This window comes from Ochotona curzoniae, unplaced genomic scaffold (genome assembly GCF_017591425.1).
Source record: "Ochotona curzoniae isolate NIBS_2020 unplaced genomic scaffold, NIBS_Ocur_1.0 contig_4148, whole genome shotgun sequence".
Taxonomy (NCBI): Eukaryota; Metazoa; Chordata; class Mammalia; order Lagomorpha; family Ochotonidae; genus Ochotona; species Ochotona curzoniae.
In genome coordinates, this window is record NW_024466146.1 from 7,594,209 (window position 1) to 7,620,786 (window position 26,578).

The following is a 26,578-nucleotide window of genomic DNA, read 5'->3' on the forward strand; positions in this document are numbered from 1 at the left end:
GATCTTTTGTGCTCACACATTTAAAATGACTGCTTGTCTTTCCAGGTTGCAGGTTTGCTTGTGCTGAGTTACAGCAATGACTACAATCACTGGCTGGCTACCAAGAGTCTGGGGCAGTGGCTACAGGAAGAAAAGGTGAGAAGTGGGATGGAACATCCAGCACTACCTCAACATGGAAAGTTGAGAGAGGGCAGAGGGGAAGAAAAAGATTATGTGGGTTAGGCCCTTTCTATCTCAGTCAGTCATGAATGCTTTGGTTACATATAGGCACAGTATCTGGAGTCCTACTCCCTAAATTTAATGCTCAGGACCATGAATTTCACTTTATCCACTAGGTGGCACTCATGTATGCTTGGTAGGATTTTTCTACTGGGAAAATGGGGTGATAAGAATTTCAGAATTTCTTTTCTTTTTGAAAAGTCTAAATCCTATCCATCCAAGCTCTGGGTCCTTTTTGTCTGGGATCTATTGATGTGACTTGATTCATGGGTTCTAAATCAGCTCTACAATAAACTGTGGGTTGTGCCAACTCTGTGTAGGTCACACAGTCCCTGTAATAGGCTCATCCTCTTTAATTTGTATGAGTATGAAGCTTCCTGGTAACTCTTGCTGTGTTTAAACAAATATTATTATATATTTAAATAAAGTATATATTATGTATAATTACATATTTAATTACATAGAAACTCATTCGAAAAATATAGGGAAAAGGTCATAAAACATTATCTTAGCCTTTCTGTATTTTGAGCATTAATTTCCAATAAGATAAGAGGACTTTATTTATTGAATAGTAGAAGTGGTTAATAGTCACAGAACTATCGTTAGCTTTATGTCCAGTATTTTTTGATTGACTCTGGCTGTTTTTTGACTGAATGTTGCTTGGCCTGTTGTTGATAGAAAACCCTGCCTCTCCAATGAGTATCTCCCTGTTGAGTCTAGGAGATTTTGTCTCTTTCTGATGAATCAAAAAGTTTTGATCTTGGTTTCCTGGGTATACAGACATCTCTGTATCTTGTTCTTGGCCACAACTATTTCTTCTTGACCATTTTCTGAATATATCTTTGTCACCCAGACAGCTAATTTCTGTAAAGGCCATTCAGGAGACTTCTTCTGTTCCTCCCTTCCCCTCTTCTTCTTTCTTAATGTTTCTTTTTTGTTATTGAGCACACATGGCTTTATAGCTTCTCTGTTTCAGGATAGTTTTAGTACAAGCTTCATCCAAGCCTTTCTGCTCTGTTTTTATAATACACATTTAATATTCTTTCATGATCACAGACGCATAAAATAGAAAATGGCTCAAGGTAATGATCAGTTCACCAATTCTATGAGGATTTTCAGGTGAGAACAGGCAGCCTGCTAAAACATTTCTCAAACAACTGGTGGAAGAAAACACATTAGAACCTGTTTTCCTGACTGGTAATTCATTGTTCTTTCATTACACTTTATGTGTTTTTATCCCAGCTAGTGTAAGAAACTAAACAAGAGTTGTGGTGTTGTCTTACTGACTAGTAGGATGGACAAGTTCAGTACAATATGACTGCTCAATAGGGCCTTTCAGAAAATGTGTGGAGTGCCTATCATATGCCAGTGATATTTGGTTCAAAACATACAAAAACGTCAAACCTGCAAATTTTGATATTACTATGAGTGAATTTCTATCAATTCTATCCTTTCAGAGTATTATTTTTATATGTAAAATATAAACAGTCTATATACATATATTTCAAAAGTAAAATATAATGCATACATATATTCTTTTATACTTTGTATGCGATTATATATGCTATATAATTTTGCATATACATATACATATATAAAACAATATGTGTTTCACATCCTGGGTTGAAAGCAGCAAAGCTGTGGCAGAAGATTGATGTTCTCAACTTCTCATTTTTAACTCCGAGGAAGGGCCTGGGTATTAGGAGTCCCATGCCCAGCTGGAGCAGCAATTTACCGTGCTCTGACAGCAGAGTCACTCTGGGTCACAGGAAAGAAGGAGTGGGGAAATTATTTACTGCTCAAGAAGATCGATGAGGCTAAGTTTGTAACTTGAAAACAATATGCTGGATCTAATTTCCTCCAATTTCACTGTCACTGTGGTTTTTTTCTTATAGGTTCCTGCAATTTATGGAGTGGATACAAGAATGCTGACTAAAATAATTCGAGATAAGGTATGAAATTCATCTTTAGGCAAATACATGTTTCTTCATAGTTTTTCTTTTTCTCATTACCTGATCTAGACATGTAAATATAAAGCAATGAACTTGGCTCTAGCCTCTGCTATTGGGTCCTCCTTCATGTTTTCTTATTATTTCTGATGTGATTTTCAAGGTGGATATTTGAACAGTTGTAATTCGGTGGATTTCAGATTAATATGCCTGGCAGGAAGCTATTGAATGCCCACCATGGGTTGTATGTGTCCCAACAACAAATAGAAGCATTCGTAATTCCACGCCTGACAGAGCTTTCGTGAGATGAGCAACTAAGTACATGACAGTTTTTCTTTAGTTGTTTTCTTTCATGCTGAAGAATACAAGGCAAAGATTACAGACCATTGGTGCTTTATTTATGCCTTGTAGAAAACTACTTGTGAAGTTAGTTCTATACTATCAGGGTACCAAATGAACCTTGTGTGGGTTACCTCAAGTACGGCATCTTTCTTAAGGCTGCACATGGCTGTATCACCAAAAGGAAATGGTACTTGGCTTTCATATCTGGTTCCTGCAGCATCCCATCCTTTCTCTGAGAACCTCATGGAACCTAAATATTTGACATCCAAAAACATGAAAAAAAAAAACCAACCTTTTCCTCATTACTACTATGTTCTCAGCAATTTGCTATTAGATATTATTGTATCAAAATCAAACATTAAGTGCAATGATTTAAATATGTGTATAAGATAGATTCTTCAGGAAAACTTGCTGTAGAGCCCTTGTTACATCAGCCCTCTCTGAGCTCGGCATCCTCAGCTTCGACCAATCAAGGGCTGAAAATACACAGAACAAGAAATTGCTTCTGGACCAAGTGTGTACATACTTTTTGGTTGTTTTTTGAATGATGTAATGTAACAGTGATTTACAAGGCATTTACACTGTATTAGGTACCATAACTACGTCACAGCATATTTAAAGAATGCAGAAGGAAGAGCATAGCTGTTTTTCAAATATTGTACCACTTCATATAGCAGACTTGAACATGTACAGATTTTGACATCTGTGAGGGCTTCTGGAATTAATGTCCCCTGAATCCCAAGGGCCTTGTCTGTGTTACCCCAGGCTGTTTGTAAACAGAAACAGGACAAATGAAAACATGATGACAAACTTACGACCAGAGGGAAGACAGTGCGGGTTCACACGTTATCATATTCCACCTCTGATTTGGTCATTCCTACTGTGATTTTCCTGAGTGTGGACATTCGTGAGACTATAAGTGCTAAGTGGATTGTTGTGTTTTCTATACCTCATGATGTGTGGGAGCAGTACAAAGTGATGAGGCTACCACAACAGGAAAGTAAAATGAGGAAATTCAGTTCAGATTGTAAAATTAGTAGATGCATAAACATAACCAGGTCCAATAGTGTGGGAAATTTTTAAAAATTTATGTGTTTGTTTATTTGAAATGGATAACTATGGAATGAGAGAGAGAGAGAGAGAGAGAGAGAGAGAGAGAATCATAAGAGAGTTTCCATTTACTGGTTTATTCCCCAGATGGCTGCAACAGCCAGGGCTGGACCAGTTCAAAGCTAGGCACCAGGAGGTTCTTTCGGGTCTCCCATATGGGTGCAGGGGGTTAGGGTCTTCCTCTTCCACCACCTTTCCAGGATATTAGTAGAGTGTTGGATTCTAAATGAAGCAGCAGAGACTCAAACTGGTGCCCTATGGGATGCTAGTGCTTCAGACAGTGGTCTAATTTGCAGTTCCAAAATGCTGTGATCCCACTTTTTCTTTTCAAGATTTGTTTATTTACTTGAAAGAGTTACAGGCACACACACACACACACACACACACACACACACAGAGTGAGAGAGAGAGAGAGAAAGAGAGAGAGAGAGAGGGAGAAAGAAAGAGAGAGAGAATGAGACATAGAGACAAGCTGAGAAAGCTGTAAGACCATACTGTGTTCTGAGGTTCTACATGTGATGTGTTGGATGCCATGAGCTCTTACAGAAAGGTTTTCAAAATTCAGTTGGATAAATTAGCAAAGACAAGAGTTAGTGCTGTTTCCTATTTATGTTTGTTTATTTATGATGCTGCTTTATATATAAAATGTGTATTGGGAGTGTTTAGCATAGCAGTCTGATTCACACATCCTGTGTTGGAATATCTGTTTTAGATTTCTGGCTCCCACTCTTGACTCTAGCTTCCTGCCAGTGCAGACCTGGATGCAGTGATGATGGTTTAAATAATTGTGCCCTTGCCATTCTTATGGGAGACCTAGATGTATTCCCGACTCCCGATACATCCTTGGCTGAGCCCTAGCTATTGTAGGCTTTTGGGGAGTAAACCAGTAAATAGAGGGGAAGTCTGTCTTTCTGCCTCCAAATGAATATAGGTATACACAAACACATACATATTATATCAGCTTATAACTTCTAATTTTACAATGAGGAGTAAGATTGTGCTTCATTCAGTAAGAAAACTAGATCTGGAAATCAATTTTGAAAATTAGTGTATAATATAGTCAAAGGATCACATGACTTGAAGACCATGATGAAATCAAGTAAGCTGATATAAAAGTTTTTTGTTTGTTTAGTTTTGGTAAATACACCCAAATGGGGGAACCACTCTGATTTGACTTTTACTTTTATTTTCTTATATGAAATCCAGAGAGTGTGTGTGTGAGAGAAATAAGAGATACACAGAGATGGAGAATTGCTAGAGATCTCCCATCTGTTGGTTCATTCCCTAAATGGAACTGGGCCAGGGCCAAAGCTGGAAGCTGGGAGCCGGGAGGTGGCAAGCAGGAGCTCCATCCAGGTTTCCCACATTGAGGTGAACGGACTCAGATATGTGAGCCATCACCTGCTGCGTCCTACAGAGTGGAATAGCCAGATGTTGAAATCCAATGCAGAGGACTCAAATTTGGGCATTCTTATACAGGATGTGGGATTCAAAGCAATGCATTACCCACTATGCACAAGTCTACTCCGAGACCCAAGTTTTAGTACCAGGTCTGAAGTAAACATCTTGCCTACATGTTGTACTTTTCCTCTGCCCATACTCACTCCCAAGTGACTTCTCCCCTAAAGACTACATTTAAAAGGCAAATAAAGACTTCCATTTCCTTTAACGAAATGATTTCATCAGAGAATGCCCAGTGAATGAATGATCTTGGCTAGTCCCCCTTGATATCTTGATGACTAAATGTAGCATGCTATCTTCTTCAGTAGTTCAAAGTACAATTACCATCCAATAAGTAAATCTCAAGATCCATCTCAGAAAAAGAAAGCTGGAAAAACTTCAGAATTAAGTTGGAACCTTTAAGCAGTGAATGCTTTCAACTTTTAGAGGTTTAGAATTAATGTTGTGTTTTTCCTTTTTTGAGTTGATTATACTAGAAACATATGTAATGAGTTTTCACTTGATTTTTTTTGCAATTGTTCGGTTTTTTATTCTTTGTAAATTGATTTGTGTAATTCTGCTATGAAGTGTCTTCAGGTCATACATAGAGAGGGATATAGATACACAAGGTATTTCTCCACTCTTTCCTGCTCCAAAATAGGCAATGGTTTTAGCACCAGAATAACTCGTGATTTTTCCATGTTTCCCAAAACATGGGCAGTTTTTTTCATCTTGGAAAAAATGCTTGGAAAAAATGAAGATGTTCTGCTGGCGTTGTGATTAGCTCTGAAGAAGTCTAAAGGAGCAGCTGTTTAAAGTCCCTATGAGTTTATTCTGTCATCGCCTTCATCATGGCTTCCTTTTAATTGTCTAATTTTAAAATTTTTGTAGGGTACCATGCTTGGGAAGATTGAGTTTGAAGGCCAGTCTGTGGACTTTGTGGATCCAAATAAGGAGAATCTGATTGCTCAAGTTTCAACCAAGGTGGGAGATTTTTCTCTGTATTTTTTCATTTTACTTTATTCTTTTTAGACTTATATTTCTTGTAATATCAAAATCTTCATATAGGCAATGGTCATCTTTCAGAAGTAGCAGAGTTAAGGGAAAAGGGAGTCTCATAGCATCTAAAAGATACTTGCAATATCAATGCATTTGACATTAGATACCTTTACTGAAATGCTAGTCCTTCATGCCCTGATTTAGGGTCTGTTTACTTCTATTCCAGTTCCTCTCCTTGTCTGATTTTTCATCTTAAGGCTTTCACAACATCAATGAGAGCAATGGCTAAACAGGCGTCAGTGGTATTACTTGCTAGAGAGCCAAGGGAACTTTGTAGAACTTAGATACAGCGATCAGTATGTGGTCCATTTGTGTAAGGAAGAAAATACTTTTTTTTTTTTTACATGTTAAATATATTTTATATTATAGCTTGGTTCTGAAATTAATGTCCTTGATGATAACTATGCTACTTCAAAGTAAAATATTTTTCCTGCACATTACAGGAAGATATATAATATGTTTTAGAAGGCTCTTCACTAGTTTTGTCTGAAAATCTGCTGATATGGGGTGGGTGAAATGCTAGATCTATAACCTCTGCCTTAGAGGAGCGTGAAACCAAGCAGGTGAAGTGCCATTTAGAAAGCCTTGAGAGACATTCTGTGCTGGGACCATGCCCAGGGTGCCATGAGAGCTCTCCCAGAAAAGCATTGAATTGGGATAAAGGCATCAGAGAAGTCTCAGCAGAAGTTGGGCTTGTTTAGGTGGATGGAGAACTGGATCTGTGCTTCAAAGAGGAATGACACTTCAGAGTAACAGCCTATAGACATTTCAATTATTGTTAAAATAATGACTCAAATCTGTTGAAATTCTCACCTGAGAAGCAAGGTCAGGTAGCCTTTCACCTGGCCTGATCCAGCTTCTTCATTTCACATTTCTCCAGCCCACCTCACTGTCCCTTTTTGTTGATATCTCTGTTTTGACTTTATCAGCCACGGTCTTTCTAGTGATCTGCTCTTGACCAATTATACTTTGCTATAAAAATGACACTGATTAAATGTCCCACACTTTCCAATACTGCTGGCCAGCCAATGATACAAAGATTAAATAGCTGTTAATTTGGTCATCCTCCATTTCTAACTCATCTCTGGCCTTAATGCAAATCATTGTGTGTGAAGCCCTTGATACAATCATATCACACTGTGAATAATTCTTCAAACATACTTATTGTCTAACACCTCAGTGCCCCTCAATACATCTCTTCTTCATATTGTGTCGCTGATCCACAGATCCTTTGCAAGCTCTTGAGTCAGCTGGAGCTGGTCTCTGGCAATTATGTATTTGGTAATGAATGATTATGACTTAAATATGCAAAATTCAGTGAATGCAAAGCACAATTGATCTCTGTTATTATTTGGCTCCCTCTTGTAATTTTTTTCTGCAAGAGAAAAATGGTAACAATCTTCTCTTCCTTCACCAGCGTGGCAGCAAAGTCTCTCAGAGGAACACTTTTGTACAGATAGAAGCGATTGTTGGAAAGATTAGACACTTCATTTCATCATACATACAACAAGTGTATGCAGTTCCTTGTCTTGGATAGTCCATGGTAGTATTAGTCAGCTCTCTGTGACTTTAGCAAAAAATACTGGAGAGGAGCTTCTTTAGATGAAATAAAAGGTTTATTTTAGGTTGCAGCTTGGAAGTTCACAGCTCAGGATCAAGTGACCTCATTAGTCCTGCAACAGCAAGTGGATGTAGAGACACTGGGTGAGCAGGGAAGCAGAGAGATGCTCTGCTGAGCTCAGCTTCAGTAAGCAGCTGTTGGATGAGAGATTCCTTCTGCGCCAGGCTTCCCTCTCAGATACCATCACTGTATCAAGCATTCACCCTTATTCCATCAATCTTTTGACATAAGACTTCGGGAGCCCAATTCCACTCTAGCTGTAATGTTGGTTATCATTGCTAGCAAAGTGGCAGCTTTAATCTGACTTGGAGGAAAATAATAGTAACCAATCTTCTCTGAACACAATTCATGCTCAAAGAAACTTCATTTTGCAGCAGAGAAAACTGAGACTTTGCACGTTAAACTATGGTAATTGAATGTAACTTCTTCAAAAGTTGCTTCAATTTGAACTTCTGTGAATTTGGAATCTGTGTAGCTAGTCCTATGTTATATTACCTACGGTTACGGCAGAAGTCTCCAGAAAACTCCATTTCTGAAAGGATCATACTATCAAAATTCCAGATGCTTCCTCAAGACTCCCTGTGACTACTTATTCTTGTTGACCTGTATCTGACAGAGTCAAAATATGTTTCTGTGATCTACACCTCTGCCTTGGATGCTGCTTCCTTTTCCATTCCCCTTCTTGATGGAAGGTATCAATTTCAAGGATCAGCTCTTTGTCTTTTTGTAAAGCTTTCTCTGGCTTTCTCCACCTTTGTATGCCATGACATTTTATACATAGATGTATTGTAAGAAGAATCCAATGATTGAAACATTTGTACTTGGAATTATTATCTCTCACATGTGTTAGTAATTAGCTCTTTGGGTAGAAAAGCCTTGCTTTACATTTGTGGATTCCCTTCACTTTTGCTAGTGACGTTCTGTTTTTAAAAAGAGCGATTTGCTTATTTGAATGGTAAAGTTACAGAGAAAGAGAGAAAGAGAGACTGAGTTCTTCCAACCACTGGGTCACTCCTCAGATGATTACAATGGCCAGAGCTGGGCCAATCCAAAGCCAGGATTCAGGAGCTTCTTCTGAGTCTCTCATGTGAGTGCAGAGTCCCACACATGTGGGCCACCATCCACTGTCACCTATTATGGGCTGCTAGCGCCACAGGTAGTGGCTTTATTCACTGTGCCACAGTGCCAGATCTCCTGGTGACTTCCACTTGGTACATGGTCAATAAAAATGAATGAAAAATTAACAGAGCCAGTAAATAGTAGTTAGAATGGCTGTTAGGAAGTGAAAGAGTATATTTTGTCCCTTCAAGTCCTTTATTCAGTGTTTCTGATGGTTCTATTATTTCTATTACTAACATGATAAAATTATAATTATTAATAACTATTCTACAATCTATTAATACAATCATAAATGAGATTTACTTAGTTCTTTATGTGTATTAAATATTCAGAACACTTTGGGTAACTTATTTAATCCTTAGAGAAATTCTGTGGGAGAGATATTATTGTTAGCTCATTGTACTGATCTACACAGAAACCATGAAATCAAGACTAAATCGATGCTTCAGTGTGAATAGCTGTTAGAATTAACACCAGAAATTTTTACTCAGGAATGTATGTGAAATAATTATTAATACAACCATGCTCTATCTTGCAATAATACACAAGAAAGTTCAGACTGTTTCGCTCTTTCTTCCTCTTATATTTACAAAGTAAGAATTCAAGAACTTCTAAATGAGAGCAGTAAAATATATAATGAGATAGTGGGTGAAAGAACTAGAACACTGACTTTGGTTATGTTGAGTATTCTATCCCTAAAGGGAGAAACTTTCCCTTGTGATGCGAGATAACACCAATCAGAGTAAATATGGAGAACATTCAAGAAGAGTTCTAGCTGTGTGAGCTTTCTAAAAAAAGAGCAAGTTGTTAAAAGACTGAAAATAGCCTGATAAGCACCTGTAAGAGAGAAAACACAAAGTGGTGCTACTTGGTCTTGCAGCTTAGATGCAGGGAAATAAATGGAGGGGTTCCGGGCGCCCGAGATTCAGTTTTAAGCTGTGATGCCATGCTGAACAAGAACATGTGTGTGTGTCAAGCATACGCTGAAGCATAGGAGAATACAAGTTATTAACTAAAAGTGAATTTTAAATTAACTATGTATTTATATATTTAGAACCGATCATGCTGTATGCATCATTTACCTCCGACTTTCAAACCAGAAATTTGTCTTTTCAAATGTTATATACATTTCCCTGGACTGAGAGCAATATGTTAGAGAGAAATCTTCCCTTTTACAATGATAGCATTTTAGAATTGAGAACTACTGTGGTGGTCTGATTTAGCATTTCAAAGTGTGAGAAACAGGAGCTTGAAGAAATTTCCCTTAAATAATTCTGATGTCAATCAAGGTTGAAAAAACACTGCACAACATCTTGATCTGTTTTGGAGAGTCCTAATGGAAGTTCCTATATTCATGTGTCTGTAAGGTCTGAACTTCTGCCGTTTTTTTTTTTATGGACAGTGTGCAGGGTCAACATCAACCGTGGATCAAAAATGTTTAAGAAATTGGATTTGTCATAGGCACGCACAGGCTTCTCTTGCTGTCATTATTTCCTAAATGACAAAGCATAAAGCTATTTATACAGCATATACATTGTGTTAGGTATTATATGCAGTCCTGAAATGACATATAGAGGAGAATGTCTGTAAGTTTGATGCAAACACTATGCCATTTTATGTAAGGTGCTTAAGCTTTCACAGATTCTGTTATCTGGGTCCCAGAACCAGTAAACTCTTCTGTTTACTGGGGAACAATTGTTACCTCTGTAGATATCAGAAAAAAATGAAAAAAAATGTATTTGCAGTTATAAAAATGACTATATATGGGACGTGTTATATATATATATATATATATATATATGTAGAGAGAGAGAGAGAGAGAAGGAACTGAAGATGGAGTTAAAGCATTTCAGTAGATTGCTGCTTGGTATCTGAATGACAAGGGCAATTATATTTCATTATGACTGCAACAAAAAGTGCATGTTAAGATTTTACATGTATTTTGTGAGTTTGGTTACATTGCCTTGGAAATGTTGGTAATTCATTGTCTTGTAACTGCAGTTTGATGTGGATTTGACTAGATGGTAATATTGTTTTACGTTATAGCAGATGTCTAAGGTTCAGAATAAATCTGGTTTTGCTCAATACCTGTAGCATGCTTGGATCAGCTCCAGAATAATTTCTCCAGATTAGAGGAGGCATTGGGCATTTTTCTTTAGAATAGTTAACAGCAAGAGAAAAGCGATCATCTCTTTTCATATATTTTCTCAAGTATCGTCTAAGCATTATGATTCTACATTCTATTGTTGTGGAGTTGTGGAGAGGAAGACAAAAAATCAGTTAAAGTAATATGCTCTTCAAATTGTGCCTTTTATCAAAACCTTTTGCAAACTATGAACTCATCATAAAATCGGAATATGCTAGCTGACTCTTGAGCAGGAACCTGAGCGAGTACTCAACCCTCTAGGCTTTCTTCATCTCCATTTCTATTCTTTCTCCTTTTATGACTTTGGAGAACTGCTTCTTGGGTAAATGCCTGTGAAAATAGATCTGCCTCTGAGCTGTGCTTAAGACATAGATAATGATTATGATATGCTCAGGGATCCCTTTATGAAATCTACCATTTAAATGCAAACGACTGTGTATAACCTAAAGGGACCAGTGATCTACACCAGCTTAGCAATTCCTGTGACTCTCACCTTAGATTTATCCATTAGATCCCATTCCATAAGTCTAATGTACAGTAATTTAGTGCTACAAGATCTGATCTTTTTTGCAAACAGGATAAAGTGGTATTTGAAATGCAATGTACATATTACCACATCTGATGCTGAATCACTCCACCGTATTTGAAAATCCCATTGTTACTCATTGTTAATGAAGCAAAACATGGAAAATGATGATTAACCACGGAGAAATCAATTTCTTAGTGATTATTGTTATTACTGTAATCAACTTTATATGAAGAAGGAATGGACTATATTTTTTTCTCATAAAAAGTCTGTGACACTTGCTGTGCCATTTTCAAGTTCATTGTTAATTGCTCGACACTCCCTGATAACTAACATCAATCTGTTCGAATCTAAGTGGAGATGTATTTATGATACTGGTTTGGTGTTCATAGCTGGGTCTTCCTTCTCACTCTTCTTTTTTTAAAATGGCAGGAAGTCAAAATATACGGCAAAGGAAACCCCACAAAAGTGGTAGCGGTAGACTGTGGTATAAAAAACAATGTGATCCGCCTGCTGGTAAAAGTAAGTAATTTGTTCCTTCTCCAGGGTGCAGGTTTGTAGTATTGATTGTTAGTGTTCAGCTTGTTTCCTTTGTTTCAGAAATATTGTGTGCATTCTTTATGAATGTCAGGAACCTACTCTTTCTTTTATTATCACCTTTGATTTACAGAATAACATCTTTATCCATGTTCACATTACAGATATAGACTATTGTGGCTTAAAAAAAATACTGAATGGCTACTAAAATGGAAGAAAATTATGTTAGTGTTCTTACCACTTACCAAATGAATTTTTGAGATGGTGCTACATTCATTTTGGGGGGACTTTATTTATATTATGTTTAAAATTATTTATTTATTTAAGGTCAGAGTTATGAGAGAGAGAGAGAGAAAGAGAGAGATCTTTAATCAACCTGTTCACTTCCCAGAGGGTCACAGTGGTCAACACTGGGCCTGGCTGAAACCAACAGCCTTAGAGCTTCGTCCAGTTTTCCCACATGGATTACATGGGCCAAGCAATTGGTTCATCTGCAGCTTCTTTTCTCATACCATGAGCAGGAAGTGGAATGGAAGTAGAGATACTGGGACATGTCCTAGTGCCCATAAAGGACTCACATGCTATAGGTGGTTGCGTTACCTGCTATACCATGGAGTTGGACCAAATATTGTGGGGTTCATTTGACCAACAAGTCAGAAACAGTCTAATAGATCCTCCATTAGGATAATTCACACCTATTTGGTGTTAAACAGGCCCAGAGCGCCCACAAGTTATTGGCTGTTTTTCTTCCAGCTGTTTAACACCTACCTGGGTTCCAGGCAACTTAGATAATGGTCTATAGCTGGGGCTGAAAAATTTTAAGGATTTATATTTTCTTAAATATTATCATGTAGGAATTTTTCGTTGTCTTCCTCCTGTATCAGTTTCTTGCTTTCTCTGTCCTTACCCAACCCTACCTGTCTCCACAGACATTTATGAAACACACCTGACTCTTGAGCTCAGATGTAAGAAGATTCCCTATTTTTCCTTCATCAGCTGTATCCAAATAATGATTTTAAATTATTGACAATTTTATTACTAATAATTTGCACAGCCTGTGGATTGCCTGTAAACCCATTCTCATAACTCCCGTTTCCCGTTTTCCATTTATAAGGGTGAATATTTGTTGGCAACTAGGCTTCTTTCAGGGGAGCTTACTGGAGCCTCTTGGCAGACAGGAATTGCCTTGAAGTTAATAATCCTGGAATAGACCCCAGTCAATAGCAGAGTCAGAATATTGCCCCATTGCTCCTGGTTGGGCTATCCACTGGTTCTCAGCTTTCTCCAAAGAGCTTAAACTCCAGTATTCCAGTCATTGCTTGAAATATATATTTTATCAAGTGTTTCACAGTGTCATTTGTTCTATGTTCTATGTTCATTGTTCTATGTTCTATTGCTTTTCTTGGAAATACCTTTCAAATAAGGTTCTTCTTCTTCTTTTTCTTTTTTTCTTCTTTTTTTTTAATTTTAAATCTTTATCCTGGGAAATGTTTCCAGGGAAACACAGTTTTTAAAATACTTTTATATGGAAAAGAACTATTTTTAGTTTTCAGAATATCAATAACATAGATAATTTGAGAAAAGAAGGTGGATTAAAATGTTTAAAATGGGGCCATGGATGTGGTATAGCATGTTAAGTTGTCATTTGCAACACCGACATAGCATGTTGGAGTATTACAGGTTCCAGCTACTCTGTTTGTTGTTCAACTCCCTTTTAATGTGCCTGGAAAGACAATAAAACATGTCTCAAATACTTGGGCCACTGCCACACATGTGAGCGACTGAAATGGAATTCCTGGCTTCTGAGTTCTGCTTAGTTCAGCACTGCTGTGGAGGCCATCTTGGATAGTAAACTAGTAGACGGAAAATTCTCTTTTGCTGTCTTGCTCTCTTTTTTTCCTCTGGCTTGGTCTCTGTGACTATGCCTTCAACAAAAATGGATACATATATCTTCAAATAAAGAAAGGCAAAAAATCAAAAAGGTGAAAGTAGTGGTTAGTTTAGAGAGAGTTCAGGATGTTATGCTTTGGTAAAACAAAACGTTACTAAATTCCCACGGTTTCTGCTTCTTTTCCAGCGAGGTGCTGAAGTACATTTAGTTCCCTGGAATCACGATTTCACCAAGATGGAATATGATGGACTTCTGATTGCTGGAGGACCAGGAAACCCAGCTCTTGCTCAAACACTGATTCAGAATGTCAAAAAGGTGTGCTGACCCGGGGGGAAGAGTGAGTCAGTGTGTGGAGAGAGAATGTCTGCTCTGGGCTTGGAAGGGCTGAGACACATGAAATTGATCTGGGTGTTTTCGATGTTCATCGTTGAGAACTTTGAGGCAATGCCAGCCCAGCTTATTCTCTAGGAAAGCCAATGAGAAGAGACTATGTAAACAAATAGAACTTTCCTTCAGGGTTCACAATTTGTTGATTGTGTCCTCCAGGAAAAACAGATGAAGTCTCTTCTCCCAAGGTGTTTTATCTCCTCACAACTGTAGAATGACACTTGGTGTTTCTCCATGACCTCCACGCATCTGAAGAACATTGAGCCTGATTCAGTTGAGGCTAGCATCAAGCCCATCTGATTGAATTCTAATAGTACAAATGTCTCAATCAAGTCCTTATTTATATTCTAATTTTAAATTCAGGAACTATTCTTTTTACCTCGTTAATTAAGATAAAAAGGGTGACTCTTTTATTCCTTCTGCAGCAGACTATTTTGGGAAGTTGTATTACCAGGATAATAAAAATTCTCCTTGATTTAGGTGTTCGAGAGTGATCGCAAAGAGCCATTATTTGGAATCAGTACCGGCAATATAATAACAGGATTGGCTGCAGGTGCCAAATCCTATAAAATGTCCATGGCCAACAGGTAAGGCTGTTATGTTTTTATTCCTCTTGAAACCAGCCCTGAAACGCTATTAGCGACTAAACCCAAGAGGCGGAATGAACCTTTATGCCATTTCTTCAGAATAAATAGATAACCATACTATTACATGGTTCACAGTTATCTAACTACCTGATACCATTTTTATTACATTTTTGAAAGACAGCCTTCTGTAACGATAACTTTGTTACAGTTTAAACTTATCTTCCTTCCCTTGGCATAAATTGTGGTTATAGTACTCAATCAAATGGTATTTCATGGGAAATTGTTCTGATTTTAAGCTTGATTGCAGAACATTGATAGCACTTTAAAAAGCTAGAGTGACTTAAGAACCAAGAAATCTTTGGATCCCCCTTGGTTTCAGTCTTTGCCTCAAATGGTGTTAATTTATGCAACATTGGGTGTTCCTCTCCAGCCCACCCTTCACATTAACTCGAATTCCAAAGGATTCAGTCTGAGCAGCCGCATCTTCATGACTTTCCATGAACTCTCTGCTGGTTTTACAATTAACCATAGCTTCTTTAAAACAAGTACCTTATGTTTTTCTGCTTCTGTTAAGCTAGTGAGCTTCTATTTTTTGTTATTGGTGAAAGCCCCTTTTCTGAAACCAATGATAGAAGTTTAATAGACCTGATATTCAACAGACAGCAAAACTTCCTGAATTGAACTTTGTTGCTAAAATTATCAGGGTTAACAATCTGTGACTTTTTCAGACAGTGGTTTTTCACTATGCAACTGCAACTTTTGAATTTTAATAGGCTTTTCTTGTTCCCTACTTCGCAACTATTGCACTTAAATTCTTCTCTTCACTTTGCCTTTTCCTATTCTTTTTCTCTCCAGAGGGCAAAATCAGCCAGTTTTGAATATCACAAATAGACAGGCTTTCATTACTGCTCAGAATCATGGCTATGCCCTGGACAATACCCTTCCTGCTGGCTGGAAACCACTTTTTGTGAATGTCAATGATCAAACAAATGAGGTAAGTGCTCTTAATAAACCCGTTCAGTTGGTGATGAGAAATGAAGGGCTTTTCATAATTTGTGATATAGACTCCTTTCCTTCCTTTATGTGGGAATTTTTTTTTTACGTGTGAGAGTATAGAACTCTTAGAAGTTATTTTCTGAAATTCTCTGCTTTATAAAAAAAGATGCATCCTGTCTTGATGTCTTGTCACCTGGCTTCTTTATACTATATGAGTCCTTTATCAAAGACAGTTGCATCTTCTTTGTGAATAAAGGGTTGGTCAAAATCAGCTTGGAATCAGTCTGTATGGGCCTCTGGGATCACGGAGAACTAGGTGAAGCAGCCCTGAGGAGATGCTTCGAGAAGCAATTTAAGAGATGGAAGCTAATATGAGGATTTGAGCTTAATCAGAACAAATCCCACAAGGAATCAAAGGTTGTAGACCAAATATATGTTTTTTTTTTTAAAGTATCGCATCGGTTGAGTCTCCATTGGCCCATTTTCTGTTCTTAGCAAAGAGTAAGATTTGTCAGTTTCCAAGATCTCCCATCATGGCTTTTGTAATAGGTATTTCTTAAAACAACAGATATTTAATCCCGTCACTATTTGAATTTTATTGTCCACTCAATGGCATCTAGTCACCTTTGCCACACTGATCGTTACACCAATTTTTTTTGTTTCTTACTCCTTTAGGGCATAATGCATGAGAGTAAACCTTTCTTTGGTGTGCAATTCCACCCGGAGGTCAGCCCAGGGCCAACAGACACTGAGGTATGTCAGAAAAAACTGGAATCTATTACATGTTAAAAAAAAAATCAGGTAGGTATCTGTGTGAAAACCTGAGAAATAAAAATAATCTCCCCAGATAAATCTTGTTGCAGAACCTTCGCAAGGAGAGTGTCTGTAGATTTAATATTAAAATTTCCCCATCATTATTACAGAAAAAATTTTGATCTTTTAAAAATAAGTGGAAAAGCCCTTAAGGAACCTGAAGCTGTGCTATGATGCTATTTTTATTTCTGCCCATTATCATTCTAATATATTTAGTTCTGAAATTTACAATTATTGTACTATGCAAATGAATTCCCTGTTGCTCTCTCTTGTTCTCATAACTGAAATGAAACTTTAATCCCCCATCTGTGACTTTACAAAAATCCCTATGGCAACTGGTTGTGTAGCCACTAAGGGAGAATAAACAGCAACAGGGAAAAGAGAGGGGCAGGGATGGAGAGAGGAAGAAAAGACATGGATGGAAGGGAAGCGTGTCAGCAATTCTTAGAGGAGTTCTGATTTTCATCCATTTATGTTTACTTTCTTGTACGAGCTCTTGGTTCAGTGTTCAAGCACATCTTCCAAACAAGGAGATCTGGGAAATCTGGTGTGGCCCCTCTGCCCACTCAGGGTCCTTTGGTAGTTGTCCTGGCAACCTGCATGGCCAGCAGATAATTTTCTTAGAAGATGTCTAGGGGAAAGCAGAAGGAGAATAGGAATTTGTCATCTGTAAACTCCAATTGCCTTTTTGAGTATTTATATTTTGTTCTTTTAAAATATTATTAGGAAATTAAAACTTAATGTTCTTAAGAAATATGGTTTCATTATACAGAGTGAGTTCATATTAGTTACCATTGATGAGAAGTTATATACACACATCATCTAACACTTGCTGAGTGACTTTCTTTAATGAAAAGTTTGAGTTGTTGATCTTTTTTGGTACTTCCAATTAGGGAGCATTACAATTCAGATATGTAAACACAACTTCACTATCACTTAATCCTTTTCAAAGCCATGCAAAATAGTTGCAAAATTAATGACCTTTGGTAGCCTTTAACTTTTGTTAAAAATAAAACTTGTTATGTGTGTGGTGAGACAGAATAAGTAAAAAATTCACTGAGATAGTTTAAGAATAATATCGAGGTTTTCTTATTTTAAGAGCTGGTAGAAATTTTTTGGCAAGCAGTATTTCTATTTTTTTTTTTAACTAGAATTGATTTAGAAGAAGAATATGATATCACAATTAAGGGTCTGAAAATCTGATATTCTCAGATGCCATGGCTGAAACGTTTATTTGCTGCTGATGTCGTCTTTTTATAGCATTTGAAATGAACAGGTAGAAGTGTTTCTGTAATCTCAGTTTTATAGTGGTAGATACTTTGTTGCTTACTAAAAAGCAAAAAAAAAAAAAAAAACAAACAAAAATGTTGCACAGGAATACTTATACTGAAAATTGTTGCCTTAACTGAGCAACCTGTATTTTATCTGGGGACTTATGAGTTTAGAGGCACCTAATCAGTTTACATGTATTTTCTTCTAGTATCTGTTTGACTCGTTTTTTTCACTGATCAAGAAGGGGAAAGGTACCACCATCACCTCCGTGCTGCCCAAGCCAGCTCTCGTTGCATCCCGAGTTGAGGTCAGTGTGTGAGGGTCTGATTTGGGGTATGCGCTGGAAAGTTTATCAGAGGGTGATGTTTTCTAAGTGAATGGTATAGACCACACCATTGTCTAGGAAAGATGGTTAGCGTTGCAGTGCTCACCTTTTGCAGTTATATAGTCCATTTTTGAAAATGTTGTTTGGAATTTACATGTTTTTTAACTTGAAAATCATATCCTTAAAGTTTCCTTGATAATAACATAGCTTAACAAAGGATAGTGTTTTATTTAGTTTAGAATTTGATAGATTTTCTATTATACCAAAATCATAGCCTTGTGTAATCTTGAGAAACACTCACACAGCAAGTAACTATAGATGATAGAAGTTTTTACTTGAACTGGATTATTTAGCGTCTCCAAGTATGTGATTTTATGTCTAAAAACCAAATGAATAAAGATTAATACAGCATAAGATTTGAATCTTTGTTCATTTGAATGGGAATATTGATGTGGTAAGATTTCTATCTGTTTCTTTTAAAAATTATACAATACATATACCACTGTTACATAAAACTAGAAGGTTGTATGTACATTTCAAATATGTTGGCATATATATATATATATACACACATTGATTTTTAGATACAAACATTTGCATGTATTTATATAGATATTTTAGATATTTAACTGTTGAAATAAAATGCAGACCTCTTACAAATTTTTACTAGAACAAAAAATGCTTTTTGAATTTTGAAAAGTGTATTGGAATTATGATTGTTTAAATTGTCTTTCCCCTCATGTGGCATGTAGCATGTATTGTTGTGCTTTAAAATCACTACAGAGACTCAGATAATATGTCTTTTCTGCTGTTACAGTTACCTCATTTTGTACCTTAGAAACAAAAATGTCTTTTGTATTGCTTGCAGGTTTCCAAGGTTCTTATCCTAGGATCAGGAGGTCTGTCCATTGGTCAGGCAGGTGAATTTGATTACTCGGGATCTCAAGCTGTGAAAGCCATGAAGGTGAGAGAAAATGATTTTCGAGAGAATTAATATGTGCTCCTTAATGAGTCTAATTAGTATTTTATAATTTAGATTTATGACATTACCTATTTTCAAAGTTGCTGTAATTATTTTCCTTAACTTACATATTGCAGAAAGCATAATTACAAGCAAAGTTTTTAACATTCTCAAACATGTGTGCGTATGTTGATCTCCAAGATATTTACTTTATTGCCTGCTTTTATGGAACGTATGAAAAAATTGCATGTGTAGATACCACTGATTTCTTTCGAGGGAGTGAATTTTTCAAATATACTTTTGTCTTTTATGCCAAAGAGAGGATTTGGGCATTCTTGGTGCTTTTAAGTATTTCAAATGTTCTACAAGATGCTTTAGGCATCTTTGTGTTCAAAATGGGAAAATGTAGTTGGGAGAGCAAGGGCAACAGGGCATTTTGTTCAAACTTCAGAAGTTCTTACTTTTCACTTGGGGACCAAATGCTTTCATTACTGATTTAGAAAGCAGGATGGTATCACTGATTTTTTCAAGTGGAAAAGAGGATTTGATATTCAAATTGGAAAGGACACTGCTGTTTCTTCAAATCCTCTTGAGATCTCTCAACCCTTCTCATAGCAGTAAAATAAATGTTTAGAAAAAAAAAATCCCACAGTGTATTTAAGGTATTTCTATTGAAGAACTTGGTCTCACTTTGGTCTCCTTGTTCCTGGCATAGTCCTTCTCTTGGTACTAATCAGGCCATGCAGCGGCGATGGAAGCCCTCAGTGACCTCGCCTCAGGCTGTGCAATGTAAAGGCAGTCACCAGAGAACTGCCTGGGAGAACACAGCACATCGTGGCAAGAGGCGAGCGTCGCAGCCAGGGACAGGCAGCTGGCCAGGGTTTTGATTTTCTCTTTTCAAGATTCTACAGAGGTTTTCACCTGAAGGTTGTCTGTTGAAAATAGGTAGAATATGGTGCTGATAATATTCCCATTTCTTTTTCATTTTTAAAATCCTCTTCTCCTTGAGTGCATTGGTGTAGATGTATATGTACCTAGGTCTTTGCAAACATTTCTAACTTTTTTATTTCTTGATTTGAAAGATGTAGTAACACATACACAACACACACGCACACACACACACATACAGGGAGAGAGAGAGAAAGAGAGAGAGAGAGAATATTTTCTATACACTGGCTCATTTCATAAAAGTCTATAGCATTCAGATCTGGGCCAGGCTAAAACCAGCAAGCAGGAACACCCAGTCTCCCACCTGGGTGGCTGGGCCCTCTTTCACTGTTTTCCCCGGGAATATTAGAAGGGAGCTGGGGCAGAGGCAGAGCAGCCAGGAAGCTAATTGGCACTCATAGAACGGAAGTTGAAGTCCCAAGCAGTAGCTTAATTTACTGTGCCACATGATGGCTTCACATATTTTCAAAATAATGCATTTCTTCACTTAAAAAAAAAGTTTATTTGGAAATCAGAGTCACAGAATGGGAAGTAGAGGTACTTAGAAAGATGAGCACAGTGGCCAGTGCAGGGTCAGGCCTGGAGTTGCTTCTGGGTCTCCCACATGGAATGCAGGAGTCGAAGCGGTAGGGCCATCTCTCATCACTTTTCTGAGGCATTAGCAGTGGTAGAAAGTGGAGCAACTGGAGCATGAATCAACATCTGTATAGGATGCTGGCATTGCAAGCAGCTGCTTTACCTGCTGTGCAACGATGCCAGCCTTCATTTAATGATTCATTTTTTTTTCATTAGATGATTTGAAGAATGACTGGTTTCATGGTTTTTATGTTTGTGTGTTTTATAACAATGTCATAAAGAAATTTTATTTCATGAGCAGGAATTATTAGTATAATATTATGATGATTTGTGAAATTAGTAGGTACATTTGTAACAAAAAACCCTTTTTAAAAATTATTATTTTCCCTGATACAGTTTTTAAGTATCGGAATGGTCCTCTCCACCTGCCCTGCTTCCCTCCCCACTCCTCCACTAGAAAGGCCTTCGCGATAATTATATGCCGTGACTCTCATTACCACAATTAGTAGGAAGTTTTAAATAAATGGACATTCATCTTGAGCATTTTGAGCTGTTTTTCTTTGTAAATTTATAAACCATAGCTATACTCTTTTGATTTCATCTTCAGAAAAATATTTATACATAATCATTTACCACTTTGATAATGAGACTTCTGTTGATATATTTGCTCAGTTTGTATTCACTGACTTACATTCTAACCTATATTCTAAGTTGCATTTGCTTTTCTGCATTTTTCTAACATTTTGTCAGTAAAACTTTTATTCCAGGTGTTTTCTTAAAACCATGAGAAATGATTTGTGTTGAGAAACGGTCAGAGTATCCCAATTAGAGTCCAAATGTCATTAATTGTCAGTTCTATGACCTTTGGTGAACTCTTAAATCCTGACTGAAGTTCAGTTGCTTTATCTGAAAGGTGGAAATCCTTCACCTGGTCTTGGTATCAAAATCAAATAAATTTATAAAAAGGTATATAACATACATTAATTAAGGCACTGTTGGAGTTTAAAGTAATGTGAAATGTGTTTAATTTTGGCTGTTGTCCCCCAAAGATATTTATGCCTCTTAAAGATGATTTCTATTTTTTCATCTGAATATTTTGGTTGTCTTTTGGGAAGAATTTCAAATTGACATGCTATTCTGTGAAATAATATGAACCATCCAGCCATAATTCACAATAATGATTTTGCTAAGTGTCACCCTCATCTTGGTTTACTGTTCCCCTAATAGCTCTCAGGAAGAATTCTTTTGAAGATCTGTAGAGATGTAATAAATGAGACAGGGCTAGAAATGGTTTTGTGTATAGAGGCACAGATGCATACATAATATTTTTTTTCTGCCTTATGGTCACTTTTCATTTTCTTAAACATATCTTAACAGTTGAATAATGCATTTTGCTGAAGCACTGGCATGTATTCAAACATCACAGCTTATCCTGTAAGCCTGTGTAACTTTTCTTGACTATTTACAATGTTTTCAATAAAAATATTTTCTAAAAAGCAGTATAGCACAAATTAAAATCTCAAAAAAAGTAGAAAATAGCAGAAGGCTCTCTGTGCTTCCAGCAAGAAGAGAACACATTAACCCATATTTTAAAGCTGCACTCAATGTCCTCAGAGAAATAACAGAAGGAAAAGCAACATTGATATTGCCTCTGGTTCCATTTAATGTTTGTTCATTTTAAGAGTGTGCTGAGATTATTCTTTTTTTTTTTTTTTAAAGATTTATTTTTATTATTTTTTCATTGGAAAGGCGGATATACAGAGAGGAGAGACAGAGAGGAAGATCTTCCGTCCGATGATTCACTCCCCAAGTGAGCGCAACGGGCCGATGCTATGCCGATCCGAAGCCAGGAGCCTCTTCCGGGTCTCCCACGCGGGTGCAGGTTCCCAAAGCTTTGGGCTGTCCTCGACTGCTTTCCCAGGCCACAAGCAGGGAGCTGGAAGGGAAGCGGGGCTGCCGGGATTAGAACCGGCGCCCATATGGGATCCCGGGCGTGCAAGGCGAGGACCTTTAACCACTTGCGCCACCGCGCCGGGCCCGAGATTATTCTTTTAAGGGTGATCAAGATATGAAGTTTAGTAACATAAGAGTGGAACTCTAGACGATTTTATAGAAGTCATCTTAGCTTTCCTTTATACCTTGCATGACAGGGCATTCACAGCTAGCCTCAGGAGGCAGCTGGCTCTTTTTGGAAAAACATTTCTTCCTTTTTTTAACCAACTGTTGGTCTCCTTTCAATTGTCATTAAGTCATCTTGTTAATAATTTCAGCAGTCCATGGAACACCCTAAATGATTTGCTGGCAAACAACCCCTTGTTTGAATGTCACCATTCTTATTTATAGACTACACATTCATATACTGCATTGTTTGTTACTTTCAGGAAGAAAATGTCAAAACTGTCCTGATGAACCCCAACATCGCATCTGTCCAGACCAACGAAGTGGGCTTAAAGCAAGCAGATGCTGTCTACTTTCTTCCCATTACTCCCCAGTTTGTGACAGAAGTCATCAAGGCTGAACGACCCGATGGGCTCATTCTAGGCATGGGTGGCCAGACAGCTCTGAACTGCGGTGAGTTCATTTAATGTATTCACGTGCAATAGATTTTGTTTGATCTCATCTGAGAATTGTGTTCTGTGTGTGTATAAAATCTTTCACATGTGAAGAAGTATTTAGGAAACAGTCACCTGAAAATGTTGTAGAATGACTGGTATTATTTATTTCACACAACAGCAAAGAAATCCCTTGCTTTAGTGCTTCGCAATGATTGTAAGAATTTTCAGAGTTGCCCTCCTGAAAGAATGGTGTTTTTCTTTCTTTTGTTGTTGGAAATTGGCAACTAAATGTTACTTTTGGTTTGGTGCTCTTTTCTATCAGTCATGTGGCAGGTGACTTTTGCATGTGTTTTCATAACATGGGGATCATTTTTCTACCATTGCTCTTTGCACCAGCTGGGTTCACTGCTTTGTCCTTTCTGAATACTTCTTTGAAGTTAGATCATGCATGAGAATTTCTTCAGCTCTTTGGGGTGAGCAGATGAGGATATGATTTGTATGACAAGCATAAAGTAGTACCCTAACCTAGATAAGAGGATATTGGAAACACAAGTCATTCTGAAGATATTAAGCCATTTTTTAAAGCGAACATTTGTTTGAGAGCTTATTGACACAAAGAGTGAGTTTTCATTTTCAGATTGGGTTGAGGCTGACACTGGGACTGGAGATAACACTCCAGGTCAATCACGCAGCCATCAGGAATCTAGTTATGTCTTCACTATGACTTCCCAGGGCCTGTAGTGTCAGGAAGCTGGAGTCAGGTGCTGGAGCAGGACGGGTATTAGACCTAGGCACTCTGATTTGAGAATCCAAATCTGGGCGGCCAGATTTGGGTGTCCCAATCTGAGGTCTTACCGTTAGCCTACCCCAGTGAATTCTCTTTTAAAGGACAGGTGGGAATTAAAGCACCTATGATTATTTAAATAACAGAATTCCACTATAGGGAAGAACTTTCAAAGGAAAGAGAATAATACACTGAAATCTTAAGGCTCAGGATGATAATCTGATTTTTATTTAATAATGTTTTGCAGTTGGTTGTAACGTAAACAATAGTTTACAACCATAACATATTTTGTTAGATTGCCTTCAAAAGTGTCCTTTCGATGTTTCATCCTAACTACGGTTCTGTTGTGGTCAGTGGTGGCTTTGTAGATTTTGTTTTAAGATGAAAGTAAAGCCACATTCTGATATCTGTTGAAGATGACACTGAATCTGAGATTTGAACATTGGCAGTGTTTTGTTCTTTTGTAGGCGTGGAGCTCTTCAAGCGAGGTGTGCTCAAGGAATATGGTGTGAAAGTCCTGGGAACGTCAGTTGAATCCATCATGGCTACAGAAGACAGGCAGCTGTTCTCAGATAAACTGAATGAGATCAATGAGAAGATTGCTCCAAGCTTTGCTGTGGAATCAGTAAGGAATTTGTTTCGGAAAAATAAGAACACCGTTTGTCAAGAGCTGTAGGGGGAATGATTTGCCATGCTTCATAAGAGTTGAAGTTATTCTGCTTGCACACATTTTATCTAGAAGGATTATGTGTTAATTATAGAGATCAATGCAGAAGAGTTAAGATATTGATATTCATTCTCTTTATGGATAGGGAAATAGAATGCCACAGTTAGAGATGAAACGGTATATCAATGGCTGAAGTATTAATGAATCTCAGATGTCCTGAACTGAAATAAGGAACCAGATCAAATAACAATACCATAATGCTTTTTACTTTCTTCAAGAATCAGTCATACCTCTTGTAGATGTGAATGTTCTGCAAAGAAGAATGAATATAAGTTTAAAGGAAAATGATGTAAATATTTTAGAATGAAGTAGATCAAGTCATTGAGATTCATTGATAAGAAGCTGTAGCTTAGATTTTTAAAGAAGATGGATTGTTCTTCATTTCAGTTATTAATTTTCTATCATATTCTATGCCTATCCATGGGCTATCATCAATCACAGGTGATAAGTTAACTGTATTTTTCTCCCTGACCTTAGTTTTGATTTCGGATATATATTTGGGGAGGTGGGGATGCTAGAGGCAGTTTTAAATGAAACTTTCCCATTTTTGAAAAAGGCTACTCCTTGTGAATAAGGAAAGATTACTGAGACAACTAAGAATGGGTTATATGTGTTTCAGAAAGAATGCTACCAACCACATTCCATGTTGCAAAGATGCCAGTCAGCAGTAATCCCATGACGGCTCCGTGAGCACTTTGGGAAGCTCCTGCCATACATTTATTTTTCCATTGCCAGATTTAATTATGTCCTCGCATTCCCAGGATGAGAAACAGACATATGGGAAAGGTGTAATTACATTCCCATTGGTAGTGTAATAATATTCCATGACAGAAAAATATAGCCACCATATGTTGTATTTTGTAAGTTAAAAAAAAATTCTAGCTTCTGAGATTATTCTCAGTCTGAATTTAAAATATAAAATTTCCCTTTTTATACAGTATTCTTGATGGCGTTTTGTAATGGTACCCAGATAGCATCATAGAAACCTTTTTTTCATTAAGAGATAAGATTCAAAACTACTTTTAAAAATAAGTAATTCAGTGTTTTTCATTCTTAAATGAATGATAATTATTGATGCTTTGGCCATGATTTTATTTTTAGAGATAAGCTAAAATTCATCAGAAAATGCTAAGGAAAAACAAGTCACACACACATAGACACACACACACACACATTCCTAGGTGTCTCTTAACATTTTTATAGATGCACATTTTTTTCAGATAGCAAAACAGTAATAATTGAGTATTATCATTTGAGTATCAGTCTATTGGCATTGCTTTGTTTTTGTTAGCATGATCAGTTTTTAATATTTGAGCACCTTGTTCTTGACAGATTGAGGAGGCACTGAAGGCAGCAGACACTATTGGCTACCCCGTGATGATCCGGTCTGCTTATGCCTTGGGTGGGTTAGGCTCAGGCATCTGTCCAAATAAGGAGACCTTAATGGACCTCAGTACAAAGGTATGTAGTTTTACTAATCATATTCTTACTAAGCCAAAGTAACTGTGTTGATAGCCCCATTCCAACTGTAAAAAGTTAAGAAGTTGAGAAATGATCTTTTCTGTGTTTCTTAAATCATTTCTCTGTTCTATTAAAGTATTATCTAATGCATGGTACTTTCAATAGGAGAATAAAGTGCAATTATCTATGCTTGGAAACTCTCATAAGTAAGCATTATGCTTCTAGTT

General features: G+C 37.2%; 1 protein-coding gene across 1 annotated transcript in view; it reads left to right on the plus strand.

Moving 5' to 3' along the window:
* Window positions 1-26,578, plus strand: part of CPS1 (carbamoyl-phosphate synthase 1) — a 113,446-nt gene that overhangs the window by 20,524 nt on the left and 66,344 nt on the right. Inside the window, exons 4-16 of the mRNA XM_040984625.1 lie at window positions 46-135; window positions 2,115-2,171; window positions 5,952-6,044; window positions 11,964-12,053; window positions 14,146-14,274; window positions 14,827-14,933; window positions 15,789-15,927; window positions 16,605-16,682; window positions 18,223-18,321; window positions 19,208-19,303; window positions 23,206-23,395; window positions 24,631-24,788; window positions 26,223-26,351. Coding sequence (XP_040840559.1) covers window positions 46-135; window positions 2,115-2,171; window positions 5,952-6,044; window positions 11,964-12,053; window positions 14,146-14,274; window positions 14,827-14,933; window positions 15,789-15,927; window positions 16,605-16,682; window positions 18,223-18,321; window positions 19,208-19,303; window positions 23,206-23,395; window positions 24,631-24,788; window positions 26,223-26,351 — 1,455 coding nt within the window. The remainder of the gene's footprint in view (window positions 1-45; window positions 136-2,114; window positions 2,172-5,951; window positions 6,045-11,963; window positions 12,054-14,145; window positions 14,275-14,826; window positions 14,934-15,788; window positions 15,928-16,604; window positions 16,683-18,222; window positions 18,322-19,207; window positions 19,304-23,205; window positions 23,396-24,630; window positions 24,789-26,222; window positions 26,352-26,578) is intronic.